This window comes from Bos indicus x Bos taurus, chromosome 27 (assembly GCF_003369695.1).
Source record: "Bos indicus x Bos taurus breed Angus x Brahman F1 hybrid chromosome 27, Bos_hybrid_MaternalHap_v2.0, whole genome shotgun sequence".
Lineage (NCBI taxonomy): Eukaryota > Metazoa > Chordata > Mammalia > Artiodactyla > Bovidae > Bos > Bos indicus x Bos taurus.
In genome coordinates, this window is record NC_040102.1 from 13663955 (window position 1) to 13681074 (window position 17120).

Below are 17120 nucleotides of genomic sequence, written 5' to 3' on the forward strand. Positions count from 1 at the left end.
GCTCTGCACACACACAGTATTATCAGTCAGTGGAGTGGTCTGCACACCCAGTATTATCAGTCAGTGGAGCGGTCTACACACACAGTATTGTCGGTCAGTGGAATGGTCTGCACACCCAGTATTATCAGTCGATGGAATGGTTTGCATACACACAGTATTATCAGCCAGTGGAGTGGTTTGCACACACCCAGTATTATCAGCCAGTGGAGTGGTTTGCACACACACAGTATTATCAGTCGATGGAATGGTTTGCATACACACAGTATTATCAGTTGATGGAATGGTTTGCACACACACAGTAGTTGTCAGTCAGTGGAGCGGTCTACACACACAGTAGTTGTCCAAGTGCACCGTATTCTGGCGCGGTTAGTGGCACCTTAAAACAATTAAACAGTTAAAACAATTAAACAGTTAAAACAATTAAAACAGTAACACCAGAGTTCACTGATCACCATCACAAATACAATAATAATGCAAAAGTGGAAAATCACAAGAATTACCAGAATGTAACAGAGACACAAAGTGAGCAGATGCTGTTTGAAAAAATGGCACCAATAGACTTGCTCCATGCAGTGTTGCCACAAACCTCTGATTTGTTAAAAAAGAAAAACCTCAACATCTGCCAAGGGCAATAAAATGAGATCTGCCTGTAATACATTGTTCTAAACAGTCATTTATTTTTTATTCAGAACCAACATTATATAATTCTTTTCAGTCATCTCCATTGCAAACATTTACTGTCTATGAAAGCAACTGTAGCTATTGTATTTGATTTCAAAAAGGATGCCAGAAATTACTGTTAGATAGGAGGAACAAATAGTTGAATGTGAAAAAAAATAGCCAGTCAACAAGCAAAACTTATTCTGCATCATGGCCGAAAAAGAGGAATTTTCTAACTGGTTTACATCTCTCTCTACAGATGGACTTATTGACTGCATGGATCCTGATTGCTGTTTACAGAGTTCCTGCCAAAATCAGCCTTACTGTCGGGGACTGCCTGACCCCCAAGATATCATCAGCCAAAGCTTACAGTCACCATCTCAGCAAGCTGCCAAATCCTTCTATGACCGCATCAGTTTTCTCATAGGATCTGATAGCACCCACGTCATACCTGGAGAAAGTCCTTTCAATAAGAGGTTAATACACTTTTCCTTACATAGATTCGTAATGATATTATCAACAGTTATAAGCCCTTAATATAAAATGCTGATGACTGCAAATTTGAGGAAAGTGCCTTTTTTAAAATGTAGTTTTTCATCGTTCGGCACATCCTTCACCAAACTTCATGTTTCAAGCATTTTTGACACAGTTCACATACTTTGTCAATTTCAGTACCGGAAGCATAACAGGACATCCCATTAAGGAGTCAATAAATCCTCATTTAACTGGTTGATTTTCTTAGCACAGTTGGAAGTGTTTCAAAAGAAGCAATGAAAAGACCCCAAAAGGCAAAACAGGAGTGCGCTTTTTTTTAAGCTGAGCTCACTAAATAATATAAATTATGAATTAATGTAATGGAACTGCTAACAGCATGGCAGTAAGATTGCATGAGCTGTTGGCCTGGTGCTTTGCAGAGCAGTAATGACTTGAAAATAAACCAGTAAGTGAAAGCAGGTGTCTTGTGTCTCACTGAGCAAAAGAAGATGATTTACACCAGAACTCCTGGGTCTGCAGCAATTTAACAGCATTAATGCAGTTAGACCCAGCAGTTGATTAAAAGTTGTTGCACAAATGTTCCTCATTGCCCCCTTAAATCTTGTACTTCTCGGTCCCTGCGGGTTTCCGGATTGCCTTGGAATTAATTGGAAAGTATACTTTCCTTCATGCAAGCACCAGATATATGACTTACGAAAAAACGCACAGTTTATAATTTAAAAAATTCATCTCTAAATTATTGGTCTTGATAACTCTCCAAAACCCAGATTGCAGTGAATTAAAACACAGGGTAAACACCAGGTATTTCAAGAATGTGGATTGCAGTGAATTATAAGGAACACTGTCTTGGGAGTGTTTCCAGTCTGGTTTTTGTGAATACAAGTGCCTTATGATACTGTTATTTTATCCTTGGGTTGAATTATCTCTACATCATGATAATGTTTGTCTGAGGAGATAAATGTTCAGTCTAATTCTTCTACTTTTCTCATAGCCTAGCGTCCGTCATCAGAGGCCAAGTGCTGACTGCTGATGGAACTCCACTTATTGGAGTGAATGTCTCATTTTTCCATTATCCAGAGTACGGATATACTATTACCCGCCAGGACGGAATGTAAGTTAGTTCCAGCACCCTATATTTCTTCGAAGTATTTTAAGTATAAAGAGTATAAAGACTAGGCTTTTTTTTTTTAATTACCAGGCATGATGCTTTAATGTCCCTTTTAGTCTGAACACAACAACCTTTAGATCAGAGATCTGTGACAGTATGTGGTGGCAAAAATTTAAAGTTATATATTCATGTAGGTTTTAAAAGTTGATCTCATTTTCTAAGGCATAATAAAAGTATTGTGGTTTTATAGGAGAATGTTCTTTCTTTGTCTCAGAAGATTCATTTTGAAAAAAAATTTTTGTAATTTTTGGTCACACCCCACAGCACATAGGACCTTTGTTCCCAGACCAGAGATCGAACAAGTGCCCCCCTGCATTGGAAGGCAGAGTCTTAACCACTGGACCGCCAGGGAAGCCCCCATGTTGAATATTTGAGAGTGAGACTTTGTAGTTCAGATGGTTCTAGAAAAGGAGTGGATAGATAAAGCACGCTTGTACAAATGTTAGTAAGTTAGTTAATCTAGGTTAAGGATATATGCGTGAGTTGCAGTAAACTCCAAGAATTGGTGATGGACAGGGAAGCCTGGCATGCTGCAGTCCATAGGGTCACAAAGAGTTGGACACGACTGAGCGACTGAACTGAACTGAAGGATATATAGATGGTCATTGTATAATTCTTTTAATATTCTCATAGATTTTAAACTATTTCATGTAAAAGTTGAGAGAAAAAGGTCTTTCTTATAAAGCATATTGATTTAAGGAGGCGAGTGTTGAGAGTTACACAAGATCCAGGTAGTTCACTAAATATGTCTTGTGTTTTCCTAGGTTTGACTTGGTGGCAAATGGCGGAGCTTCTCTGACGTTGGTGTTTGAACGATCCCCGTTCCTCACCCAGTATCACACTGTGTGGATTCCATGGAATGTCTTTTATGTGATGGATACCCTTGTCATGAAGAAAGAAGAAAACGACATTCCCAGCTGTGATCTGAGTGGCTTTGTGAGGCCCAATCCTATCATCGTGTCCTCGCCTTTATCCACCTTTTTTAGATCATCTCCTGAAGACAGTCCCATTATTCCCGAGACACAGGTAGACTGTTCTAGCCGGCAGTGCTTTGCAGCAAACCATTTTCAGATCACGTGGTTTCCAAAGAATTTTTTTTAAAGGATTACAGAATTTCAGTGCTATCCTAAGTAATCCTCTGAAACGACATGTAGAATGTGGGGTGTGTATGTGTGTGTGTAGTAAATAAGAGTTATTATATTAGGATATCTATTTCTTAAAGATCTGTTCAAAATACTTCTTCTTCAAGATTCATCTGTGTCTATTTATTAGCTGTAGCCAGATGGGAAAACAGCTTTAAGTGCAACAGCTAGTAATGTCTTTGCTCATTGATTCATTCATTGGAAAAGGCTTTTAGTGCCTGCCATGTATCTGACCTCCTAACTGACATTATACCAAGTGCTACTGTACGTGGTCATTATTCTCAATGTTTTACTGTTTAATTATTATTGTAAGCAGAAGATACGTTAAAACAGATGAATCTCCATAGAAAATGTTCATTGATTTTCTCACAATATTTTTAAAACATGGTATCATGTCTTAAACCCTAATAATATAGGGTTAATGATGTAGTTCGTAAAGCCATATTTTTCACAGGGAAAAAATTATATAAGTTTTAAACCATGTTTGCACTATTCATTTTTGTCTGCTGAAATATCAGGGGATTGTTTTCCTTCCTGTATGTTTCCAATTAGAAATAACTTTCAGATCTTAAAGGCAGGACATTAAGTACAGCGATAATGGACTTCATATGTAAACAGCTGAGTAAAAACATGTGGTCTTTAAAATACAACAGCACTGAACAGCTTGGCCGCGTTTATTCTTCAAATATTTATTGAAATCCCTGTTCTGCACCAGGCGCTCTTATAAAGAAACAAAGCAGTATACCAATCAGATGAAGTACCTGCTTCCAAGAAGTTTGCCAATTTACACAGAGAGACTGAAAACAAACAAATATATGTCAAGTTGTGAATAAGACTTAATTAAAATAATAAAGCAGGGTAAAGTGGATGGAATTGCAGTTTTATATAGCATGGTCCCAGAAGATCTCTTTGATGAGATTACACTTCAGCAGAAACTTTGAGAAGAGAAAGAACAAACCTGGAAAATAGAAGGTCATTCCAAGCAGAGCAAAGAGCAAGTTCAAAAGCTCCAAGGGAAGAACAGGCTTCCCTGGTGGCTCAGTGTAAATAATCTGCCTGCAGTGCAGGAGACATGGGTTTGATCCCTGGGCTGGGAAGATCCAATATCCGAGGAAATGCCAACCCACTTCAGTGTTCTTGCCTGAGAAATCCCATGGACAGAGTAGCCTAGCAGGCTTTGTAGTCCATGGGGTCCAGAAAGAGTCAGATACAGCTTAGCAACTGAACAAACAGAAGGGGAAGAACAAAAACTGGGCCTGTTCACAGAACGGCAGAGAAGCTGGCAGGTGTGGCTGAAATGAAGGAGATGATGTCTCAGATCACTGAAGACCATGGCGAGGATGAGGACTTTTCCTGTGATCACTGAGTAATTGGAAGCTGTGAGAGGATTTTAGGCAGACCAAGTACAGTTTCTTATTTGCTTCTTTAAAAGATCGTTGCAGTTGCTGTGCTGAGAATATTCTATTTAGGGCAAGGGTTGAAACAAAGAGACCAGTCAGAAGGCAGTCTCAGTAGTAGGAGAAATAATGGTGTCTTGGATAAAGGTGATTGGGGGTAAGAAGCGGTAAGAACCATACAATCAGCTTAATGGTTGGTTTTTCCACTCTGGCTTGATTCGCTTTTCCACTAGTGCAAAATAGTTGGTCAAATTAAATTACCTTGGAGAAACACGTTTTAATGAGTTAAATTACAGATTATTTGTTCCAGTGAAGTAAGCTAATGATGACAAAGACAGAAATCAGTTATTAAAATTAGGAATAACATATTTTGAAATAGAGATATTAACTCCTGGGAGATCACAGTATATATTCATGAAGGTATCTATAGGAAACCTATCAAATTTATGTGAAATTATTTTGAAAATAAGAGGAAATAAATGATACGCTTTAAGTTATAATCACTTACATTTTCAGGGCCATCCAAGTCACAGAATCTGTTTTTCAAACTAAGGCACCAATGTTGCACCCCCAATGATACGGAACAGTGAGTTCTGTTAAGATGATTCACCCTGAACCAAAGGGTCCTACTTAAGTTATTAACATTTGTATGACAGACATACATCATTCCTGTTTCATGTGAGAGGAGTTGGGAGGAAGAGAAACACTACTGAACCCTGAATCGCTATTTTAAGACTTTTCCAACACAAAAAGGTAGTCCTTTAAGTCTGAGTAATGAATATTCCTTGGAGAAGGAAATGGCAACCCACTCCAGTGTTCCTGCCTGGAGAATCCCAGGGACGGGGGAGCCTGGTCGGCTGTCTATGGGGTCGCACAGAGTCGGACGCGACTGAAGCGACTTAGCAGCAGCAGCAGCAGCAATGAATATTCCTAGCGCAATCTGAGGAAACCTTTGAGAATGCTATTTAATTCTTAGTAGAGAAGGTGATAAGCTCCTGGGGTGTATTCTTAAGCGTAGATAGCCTTGTGCATTACACAAGAGGTAGTAAGCCCAAGTGAAAGTGAAAGCGTTGGTCTCTCAGTCATGTCTGACTCTTTGCGACCCTGTGGACTGTACCCCACCAGGCTCCTCTGTCCATGGGATTTTCTAGGCAAGAATGCTGGAGTGGATAGCCATTCCCTTCTCCAGGGGATCTTCCTGACCCAGGAATCAAACCCGGGTCTCCTGCATTATAGATGGATTCTTCACCATCTGAGCCACCAGGGAAGCCTGACCCTAAGAAGAGCTATTATTATTAACCAAACTAATAGGAGCACTATTAGCAAGTAGAATCTGAATTATTTGGATTTATTTTATATACAACATAGCATAGATTTTTTTCAAAATACTGAAATCCTGTTTCGGCATAATGTATTTTTGCATATGTCAGGATAAATTTATTGGTATTCATTGAGCAAGTCACACTGATGGGTACATTGTGGGGTTAGGAATATGATTTTTAAAATTTGTAACAGATAATTTTTAGGCAGGTAATTATATTAACTCTTTACATTCATTTCAATTCAAGCAGTGTATATCGAGCGTCTTTTGCAGACATTCAACATACATTAATTGTTCTCTGGGGGGAAATTTATGCAACTTGAAAATATTAGTTCATGTACCATCATATCAAAAATCAGCGATGAGTCCAAGCTCAATGTTTAACTAATTATGGGAGTGTGCTGTTGTTATATTACCTTCCAACATGAATATGGAGTTTGCTACAGTTTATCCCAAGTGAATTGGTCTGTTTTGTTACCATTCCTGTCTTTCTGGGCTGTGACCAGTCAGTTGATGAGGCTGTAGATGTAGCTTTAACCCCGAAATGAGCCAGCTGGCGTGGGCCAGATCTTTGGCCTGGGCCATATTTCTGTGCTGAGCGAACCATCTTACAAACGTCTGCTCTAATTCTCCAGGGCAACGGGGGTGAAAGATGGGTTAGTGAGAATCCACGGTGACTATAAACTAACAAGGCAGTGCATGTCAGCCTGATGGAGCAGTCACAAAATTTCCTGTATTAGAAGTAACACCTGAACTGTGATTAATTCAAGATAAATGACAGGACGCTTTTAGGAGGAGAAAAATTGAGCTGGCAGCAGCGTTATTTTTAATTATTGAATAAGATAACATCTCAAATGCATCTTTGTGGATAGTGACTCTTTAGGATCTTATCTTATTGTTAATTGCTTTGCTGCATTCTTTTCAATGTATTTTACCTAATAGTCATACGTGATCCCCGTTTGCAACTTCTGCTTTCTTTTGAAACCTAGGTCCTCCATGAAGAAACCACAATTCCAGGAACAGACTTGAAACTTTCCTACCTGAGTTCCAGGGCTGCCGGGTATAAGTCAGTACTTAAGATCACCATGACCCAGTCTGTTATCCCATTTAATTTAATGAAGGTGCATCTGATGGTGGCTGTCGTAGGAAGACTCTTTCAAAAGTGGTTTCCTGCGTCACCGAACTTGGCCTATACGTTTATATGGGATAAAACAGATGCATATAATCAAAAGGTCTATGGTCTGTCTGAAGCTGTTGGTAAGTCCCTTGTAAATGTATTATATTCAGCACCAAAAACACTGTCTTGAACTCAGAATTAACATGAAATTCATTACAATCCAAGGAAATCCGTGGATAAGCAGAGAGGATGCCAGTAAGGTTGCCTAGAAAGGTTGTAAATGGTTGGTTTAGATCTACCATAAGAAAAAGGAATGTGATTCCATATGATGAATGTGAAATTTCAGGTTTTCATATCCTTTTTTTCATGTTTTTCTTCCTCATCATGTCCCTTCCTTTTTTCATTTTCTTCTTTCCTTTATAATTTTATCTCAATTTTCATTAACCTTTTTTACATTTTCAGTATCTAACAACATGTAGTTTCAAGTCATAATGATATTTTAACATGACATCAGACAACATTTATGTCCAAAAATTATTTCAGCTCTTCTGACTGGAAGGACCAGTCACTTCAGCAGGATGATATTCATGAACCATCAAACCAGTTGTTTCGCCGCATGAGGGGACAATGCAATCAGAGTTTGATCTGTTGAGATATGCATACTGTGGCTCCAGGCTCAGGCTCAGAATACCAAAAATGAAAGGAAAACATGTTACCTGAAAATACAGTAGGCATTTTATCTTGAAATTAATATGTAATTTGGACTGGAATTTGTTCAGATCAGATAATTGCCTCTTCTCCCTTCACTTTGTTCTAAATTTTAAAATCCATGCTTCATTGTGAACTCTGAAGTTTTCCTTTTGAGACTTGTTCCTATTAATCTGCTGCTAATTTTATTGTTTATTCCTGATAAGAGCATGTGAATATAATGTTGTAACCTGGCTATCTTTGTTTGCTCTATTAAATCTTACTTAGCATAAATATTTTCCATAGCTTAATACTCTTGGAGACTAAGCATCTCTGATTATTCAGATAGTAAATAGTGCTTTTTGTTGTTATTGTCTGATCACATTTGGGGCTGATTTATCATTCTAACTAATGACTTCCCCAGTTGCTCAACCTGAGCTTCATTTTGTACTATGGACCCTTTGTGAAAAAGTGGTGTAGGGAAAAATACTAGTTTTCTATTAAGTCAATACAAAAATAATATTTGGAGATCATTTTTTTTTTCAAAAACCACCTTTTATATGATCAAATCTTCTCATATAAAAAATAAACTCTGTTCACAAATAAGTGGAAATATCATCTCCAGAGCACATCTGTGAAAAAAGCAGTTTTATCAAGATAATAAAATAAATTGCATTTCTGCCTGCGGCTGGGAAGATGAACCATGATTTGTTCTGATTCCAGTGTCAGTGGGATACGAATATGAGTCGTGTTTGGACCTGACTCTGTGGGAGAAGAGGACTGCCATTTTGCAAGGCTACGAACTGGATGCTTCCAATATGGGCGGTTGGACATTAAATAAGCATCATGTGTTGGATGTTCAGAACGGTAAGAGCTTGTCCACAGATAGTCAATATCATTCACTTTCAAACCAGTTAAATTGGAGCAACATTTTATCCCATGCATGCTATAGGATCAGAATTAGCAGGGGGACAAAAAGTATATTTTTAAAGACTTCAAGGAATTCCCTGGTGGTCCAGAGGTTTAGACTCCATGCTTCCACTGCAGGGGACATGGGTTTGATCCCTGGTTGGGAAACCAAGTTCCCACATGCCACATTGTATGACCAAAATCATAAATAGATTAAAGACTATAAAAGCTTAAAATGGAAACTGTGTAATAAACTTCACAGTGTTCATGGTCTCATCACCAATATAGTTTTCCTAGAAAGTACTTGAGTTGATCCAGAGTGCTTTAGGTAGGTTTATGAAAAATGGAGGGAGGGGGATTTTTTAAGTAAAGAAAAAACTAAAATTCCAAGTGGCTTTACAAAAATATTTCTGTTGCTGCTGCTGCTAAGTTGCTTCAGTCGTGTCCAACTCTGTGCAACCCCAGAGATGGCAGCCCACCAGGCTCCCCCGTCCCTGGGATTCTCCAGGCAAGAACACTGGAGGGGGTTGCCATTTCCTTCTCCAATGCATGAAAGTGAAAAGTGAAAGTGAAGTCGCTCAGTCATGTCTGACTCTTCGTGACCCCATGGGCTGCAGCCTACCAGGCTCCTCTGTCCATGGGATTTTCCAGGCAAGAGTACTGGAGTGGGGTGCCATTGCTCTAATAGATCTTAATCTTTAAAAAAGTAGCCCGTTCTCACTATCTAGAATTTTTTCAGTTCTTCTTAGATTGCATTTGAGGGAAAGAAAAACTTCCCACTCAAACTGGATTATATATACTGTTTTTTGACTTTACAAATATTAGGAAAAAATACTCTGGAAAAAGGAAAGCAAGAATTAAAGAGTATTACTTGTTGTAGATCTGATAGATAAATATGCTCTGAGAAACACATGTCAGATCTCATAAACCAAGAGATATAAATTACTTGCAAAATGTGACCAACTTCATGTCATAAAGAACATTAATTACGTTAAACAAATTATGTTGTCTTTGCTGTATTACCAACATTTACCCACATCCTGGCTAGCTTCCCTGGTAGCTCAGCTGGTAAAGAATCCACCTGCAGTGCAGGAGACCTGGGTTTGACCCCTGGGTTGGGAAGATCCCCTGGAGAAGGGAAAGGCTACCCACTCCAGTATTCTGACCTGAAGAATTCCATAGACAGCATAGCCCATGGGGTTGCAGAGTCAGACACAACTGAGCAACTATCACTTTTACTTTCTTTGGCTACATCTCAGATAATATACAAGTACATTCCCATAGAGAGAGGAGCCTGGTGGGCTACAGTCCATGGGGTTGCAAAGTCAGACACAACTTAGCAACTCAACAACTTTGCTAGAAAGGCAGAACCTTAAGGTAACTTGCTCTAAAATAAGAGATACCAAGGGAACATTTCATGCAAAGATAGGCACAGTAAAGGACAGAAATGGTATGGACCTAACAGAAGCAGAAGACATTAAGAAGAGATGGCATGAATACACAGAAGAACTTAATGACCATACAAAAAAGATCTTAATGACCCAGATAACCACGATGGTGTGATCACTCACCTAGAGCCATACATCCTGGAATGCGAAGTCAAGTGGGCTTTAGGAAGCATCACTACGAACAATGCTAGTGGAGGTGATGGAATTCCAGTTGAGCTATTTCAAATCCTAAAAGATGATGCTGTGAAAGTGCTGCCCTCAATATGCCAGCAAATTTGGAAAATTCAGCAGTGGCCATGGGACGTGGAAAAGGTCAGTTTTCATTCCAATCCCAAAGAAAGGCAATGCCGAAGAATGTTCAAACTACTGCACAATTGCACTCATCTCATCCAAGCAAAGTAATGCTCAAAATTCTCCAAGCCAGGCTTCAACAGAATGTGAACCAAGAACTTCCAGATGTCCAAGCTGGATTTAGAAAAGACAGAGGAACCAGATATCAAGTTGCCAACATCCACTGGATCATAGAAAAAGCAAGAGAGTTCCAGAAAAACATCTGCTTCATCTACTATGCCAAAACCTTTGTGTAGATCACAACAAACTGTGGAAAATGCTTAGAGATGGGAATATCAGACCACCTGACCTGCCTCCTGAGAAATCTGTATGCAGGTCAAAAAGTAACAGTTAGATCCGGACATGGAACAGTGGACTGGTTCCAAATTAGAAAAGGAGTAAGTCAAGGCTGTCTATTGTAACCCTGCTTATTTAACTTAAATGCTCAGTTCAGTTCAGTTCAGTCACTCAGTCATGTATGACTGTTTGCGACCCCATGGACTGCAGCACACCAGGCTTCCCTGTCCATCACCAACTCCTGGAGTTTACTCAAACTCATATCCATTGAGTCAGATGTATGCACAGTACATCATGAGAAATGCTGGGCTGAGTGAAGCACAAGCTGGAATCAAGATTGCCAGGAGAAATACCAGTCACTTCAGACATGCAGATGACACCACTCTTATGGCAGAAAGCGAAGAAGAACTAAAGAGCCTCTTGATGAAAGTGAAAGAGGAGAGTGAAAAAGCTGGATTAAAATTCAACATTCAAAAACCAAAGATCATGGCATCTGGTCCCATCTTGATGGCAAATAGGTGGGGAAACAGTGATATTGGGTTCCAAAATCAGTGCAGATGGTGGCTGTAGCCATGTAATTAAAAGACACTTGCTTCTTGGAAGAAAAGCTAAGACCAACCTAGGCAGCATATTAAAAAGCAGAGACAGCACTTTGCCAACAAAGGTCCGTATAGTCAAAGCTATGGTTTTTCCAACAGTCATGTATGGATGTGAGAGTTGGACCATAAAGAAAGCTAAGCATCGAAAAACTGATGCTTTTGAACTATGGTGTTGGAGAAGACTCTTGAGAGTCCCTTGGACTGCAAAGAGATCAAACCAGTTAATCCTAAAGGAAATCAATCCTGAATATTCATTGGAAGACTGATGCTGAAGCTGAAGCTCCAATACTTTGGCCATCTGATATTAAGAACTGACTCATTGCAAAAGACCCCGATGCTGGGAAAGATTGAAGGCAAGAGGAGAAGGGGATGACAGAGGATGAGATGGCTGGATGGCATTATGGACTTCATGGACATGAGTTTGAACAAGCTCCCAGAGTTGGTGATGGACAGGGAAGTCTGGCATATGCTGCAGTCCATGAGGTCTCAAAGAGTAAGACATGACTGAGCAACTGAACTGAACTGAAATTAAGTCTTACCATGCTAGTAACTCTCTGCTCTTCTCTTACAAACAGCCAAAGAAGGAGATTTCACGGTCTTGTCAAAATTAGCTTTTGTCTTAGCAGAAGTTTTCAGAGGTACAGAATGTTGAGTCAAGCATCCAGTACAACTAAATAAATATTTAACTATGATTGATGGGTACTTTTTCTAATTAATGTTGCTTTGATACTGGTTCTTTTTGTTTTGAAAAAAATGTTCATTGGAGTTGAAGAGGATACATTTTAAACTTCTAAATCCAGGACTTGAACATTCTCTTCTCCAGAAGAGAATTGAATGCGTTAATCAATAGTAAGAAAAAGATTGTCCCACATGTCCTGTCTGATCATTAGCAGTGTCTAAAGCAATGGTGGTTTCCGCCTCTGATGTTACACACGAGGCTTAACCTCAGTCTTTTAAAATGCAAAGCCTTGTGCTAGCCATGCCAGTGGCCACTCTTGATTAAATTCTCTACGGTTATGACTTCCCTGGTGGTCCAGCAATTAAGACTGTGCTGCCAATGCAGAGAATGTGCGTTCAGTCCCTGTCGGGGAACTAAGATCCCACATGCCACATGGCATGGCCAAAAAATTGAAATAAGTAAAGGATACATTTTGATAGTCTCTCCAATTATATTTCACATGGTTTGACGTATTGCTGTGTTCCTCCTGTTGCTGTGAAAGTCGCTCAGTCGTGTCTGATTCTTTGCAACTCCATGGACTGTAGCCTACCAGGCTCCTGTCGATGGGATTCTCTAGGCAAGACTGCTGGAGTGGGTACCCATTCCCTTCTCCAGGCGACCTTCCCAACCCAGGGATCGAACCCAAGTCTCCTGCATTGCAGGACAGATTCTTCACCACCTGAGCCACCAGGGAAGGTTCCAGAAGTTCTTTATAAACAAACCCAGAGAAAAACCTCCACGTGTTTTCATTATTATGAGATTTTCGGGTAAAGTTCATAACCAGTTAGCCACAAGATTTCACTCAAGAAATTATGAACCAGTAAAAAGACTACAAGCCAAAAACTTCAGGAAAAGCCATATGTATGATATTCAGCACTCAGTGTAATATTCAGGAAGAATAAGAAACTCATAAATGTTCTGTATGTGGATACATTTAATAAAAATACACACACACATTCTTCCAGAGAATAATAGATGGTTAAATTTTATTAAAATAACAGATCAGATGTAAAAATTGACCCCAAATTCCATCCTCCCCCAAAAGTTATAAATGATAAAATATATATTATTTTAAAATGCGAGGTAACCTACTTCACAGAGTGAACTGAATGCGATTTCAAATGTTATCCCAGAGCAGTTTGACAAGTAGTGGCTTTTCAAAGTGACGTGTGTCTAATCGAATAAACAAAGTGATTTGTAATCGTGACAAGGTGGACGAGCAATGGAAATACAGTAAGGAAGACGAGAAGGCAGAAATATAGACAGTGACAGGTGTTTGCGCAGGCACCCTGGAACATGGAAATAAATATTCTAACGTTCATCTTTCTATTCTGTCATAACAGAGGAGAATCATGAAAGACCGATCGTTCTAAGTAATGACTGAATCAGATGCGGGCGAGCCATAGGCTGACTTGTAGGATTTTCTGATGAAAATTACAGAACTGGCTGTTCTAGGAAATTATAGTTCCATCACTGTCGAATAACGCAATCACAGAAAGGTCTTAGGGATCATTAATGTGTTCTTTGAATATTCAAGGCAAAATGCCGTTTGTCTGTTTTTATGATCAAGCCTTATTTAGACGATTTTCCCTAAATTTGAATAAACTTGTTTTTTCAGTCCTGATTTCTTTATGTAAATTCGCCATGATTATTACATCACCCATGTGGCAGAGCATTAGAAAAGTAACGGCAGAATTCACCTAAAAAATGCTGAGCTCTAAGAGGAACACCATTATTCTGCTTTCTTCTTCACTTTAAAATTACCCCCAAGTGGGAAGAAAAAACACTTTCTCAAGCTTCCTGTTGGTACTTTCTTGGGATTGATTCTTTTAACAGTATATCTGTTAAAAAAAAATGTATAAACAGCAGGTGGTTTACAGATAATAACATATTGAGAAGTGTCTTGAACATGTGGAACAATAACAGCTGACCATCCAGTTACATCATAGCAAAATGCAACCGGTGAACTATGTTTAATAATGGTAAATGAGTAAAATCAGAATCTCCACTCACATCTAGTTTCTCACTTTGAAAATATTTATTTAGGATTTTTTTTTCTCAGCTTTTTGTTGAAGACCAAAATGGAGCAGACTGGCATCTTGCCTTAAAATTATTGGTATTTTCACATCTAAAAGCAAAATTCACTTTAAATGATAAACTGCCCTTCCCAATTTTGTAATGTCTGAAATTTTGAATAATTACATGTGCATGCATTTTCATATCAAGTTGAAGTATAAGCAAGAAAAATACTCTTTCATGGTATAGTAATATGTTAAAGGTTTGATATATATTTTCTAGCTTTGTTTTCTGTAAAGTGTATTTAATTTTTTTACAACTCAGTGATAAACTCCTAAGGAAGAAAGTCATATTGTTGGTACATATTTTTATTAGTTGGGTTCATATGGAATGTTTTCAACATCATTTAACAATTAGGCAAACTTGCTGCACCCTAAAGAACATTGCGGGAGACCTGGGTTCGATCCCTGGGTTGGGAAGATCCCCTGGAGAAGAGAAAGGCTACCCACTCCAGTATTCTGGCCTGGAGAATTCCATGGACTGTATAGTCCATGGGGTCGCAAAGAGTCAGACAGGACTGAGCGACTCTCACTTTCAAAGAACATTGTGTAGAGATGGTTGTCAAATTTGGCTGCGTGCACATTAAGATCATCTGGAGAGCTTTTAAAAATCTCAATACCAAGGCTGCACCCCAGATCAATTACATCAGAATCCCTCGGGATGAGATCCCAGCATGAGTAGTTTATACAACTTCCCTGTCAGTTCCAACGTGTAGCCAAGTTTGAGAATCACTGGTGTCGAGAACTCAGTTTCTAATTTTTCTTGTTAGGCCTTTGTTTCTTTCACCTGACATTCTTTAAACCAATAACGGATAGCATTTTTTGCTCTCTCCTATATATCTTATTCGGAGAAGGCAATGGCACCCCAGTACTCTTGCCTGGAAAATCCCATGGATGGAGAAGCCTGGTGGGCTGCAGTCCATGGAGTCGCTAAGAGTTGGACACGGCTGAGTGACTTCACTTTCATTTCTCACTTTCATGTGTTGGAGAAGGAAATGTCAACCCACTCCAGTGTTCTTGCGTGGAGAATCCCAGGGACGTGGGAGCCTAGTGAGCTGCTGTCTATGGGGTCGCACAGAGTCGGACACGACTGAAGCGACTTAGCAGCAGCAGCAGCAGCATATATCTTATTATATAATATTTTACAGTGGGTCATTGAATGGAGCTTTTTCTGAAAGAACTTTAGATAAAAGTTTTCCCAGTCCAAATCGAAAAGGCACCAAACTGTGGCTTCTGTACTGAACCTGGTAACTTTTCAACTTTACTCCTTTTTTTTTTTTTAATTTAATTTTATTTTTAAACTTTACATAATTGTATTAGTTTTGCCAAATATCAAAATGAATCCGCCACAGGTATACATGTGTTCCCCATCCTGAACCCTCCTCCCTCCTCCCTCCCCATACCATCCCTCTGGGTCGTCCCAGTGCACTAGCCCCAATCCTTTTATCGTAAGAAAAATGCATTTTATCTCATCCAGGTATCCTGTACAAGGGAAACGGGGAGAATCAGTTTATCTCCCAGCAGCCCCCCGTGGTGAGCAGTATCATGGGCAATGGAAGAAGGCGCAGCATCTCGTGCCCGAGCTGCAACGGTCAAGCCGATGGTAATAAACTCTTGGCCCCAGTGGCTTTGGCGTGTGGGATCGACGGCAGTCTGTACGTGGGGGATTTCAACTATGTTCGGCGCATATTCCCTTCTGGAAACGTAACAAGCGTTTTAGAACTAAGGTATGTCTCTCCTTATTTGGGGGTTTTGATCATAGTGAAACATGCTTTTATTTTGAAATAATGTTGCATATGGTGTACTAATTTATTTACTTAAACATACCTTTCTAGTGTTTAAAATTCTCCTTAGAAAGCAGTGAAATTCTTGGTTCAAATTTGGAAAAGCCCAACACGTGTATATTGTGCCATAAATGTATGAAAGAGTATAAACTAACTTAGGATATAAAAATCTCACCGGTTCCAGTGAATTTTCTATACTCCAATAAGCTAGAACTATGGGTTTTAAATTTCTATAGTTATCTTTAGAAAAACCTTGTGTTATAAGTTGTTACACCTTTATTTCACATTGGTTGAAATTAAAGCATAAAATATTTTCCTACAATATTAGGACATAACAGTAAACAAACTAAGCCTATAACTTTCAACTGGAATATCAAATCTTCAAGTTGGGTTAACTCATTAACCATAATGCCAGTAGTTAAAGTAACAAATTGCTGTTTTTGCTTTGTTCATTAGGCATGTTTATCAAAATCATTCTGTTCTATAAATTGTTTGATAAGCCTTGACCTACAAAATTCATTCCAGTGTTAGTTCTGCTTAAGTTAGCAATTTTCCATAAAATAATTAAAATCTCAGTATTCAGTTCATTATATAGAAACCTTTTCTAACTATGCTTTTTTTCTCCACCTTTTTTATCTGCTTCCACCAAGAAATAAAGATTTTAGACATAGGTAAGCATCTTGCTTAAAGGTTATTGTGTATTTTTGAATGTCCTTCGTATGTGTCAACTTGTCTCTCTGACATTGTTTTCTAAGAACATTTTATCATGAGAGGAAATTCAGCAGCCAAGAACATCTAAGGAATGAAAACCGCACAAATGAACTATTATGATACAGCATATTGCAAAGCCTATATTGTGCAATATAATTTGAAAAATATTTTTGCGTTGGCTAACAGATTAAATTTTGTCACAGAAAACCATCATAATGAGCATCTCTGTGTAACAAAAAAGAAACCTGTAAATTTCAGGTAC

General features: G+C 38.9%; 1 protein-coding gene across 15 annotated transcripts in view; it reads left to right on the forward strand.

Moving 5' to 3' along the window:
* The window catches only part of TENM3 (teneurin transmembrane protein 3), a 2746241-nt gene that overhangs the window by 2671072 nt on the left and 58049 nt on the right, over positions 1-17120 (forward strand). For 12 of the 15 annotated variants that reach the window (XM_027530163.1, XM_027530171.1, XM_027530169.1 and 9 more), the window contains 7 exons: positions 920-1136; positions 2147-2266; positions 3088-3349; positions 7173-7440; positions 8711-8854; positions 15841-16090; positions 16798-16818. In XM_027530163.1, the coding sequence (XP_027385964.1) occupies positions 920-1136; positions 2147-2266; positions 3088-3349; positions 7173-7440; positions 8711-8854; positions 15841-16090; positions 16798-16818 (1282 nt within the window). The remainder of the gene's footprint in view (positions 1-919; positions 1137-2146; positions 2267-3087; positions 3350-7172; positions 7441-8710; positions 8855-15840; positions 16091-16797; positions 16819-17120) is intronic. The other 3 variants (XM_027530173.1, XM_027530174.1, XM_027530179.1) reach the window with 1 other exon arrangement.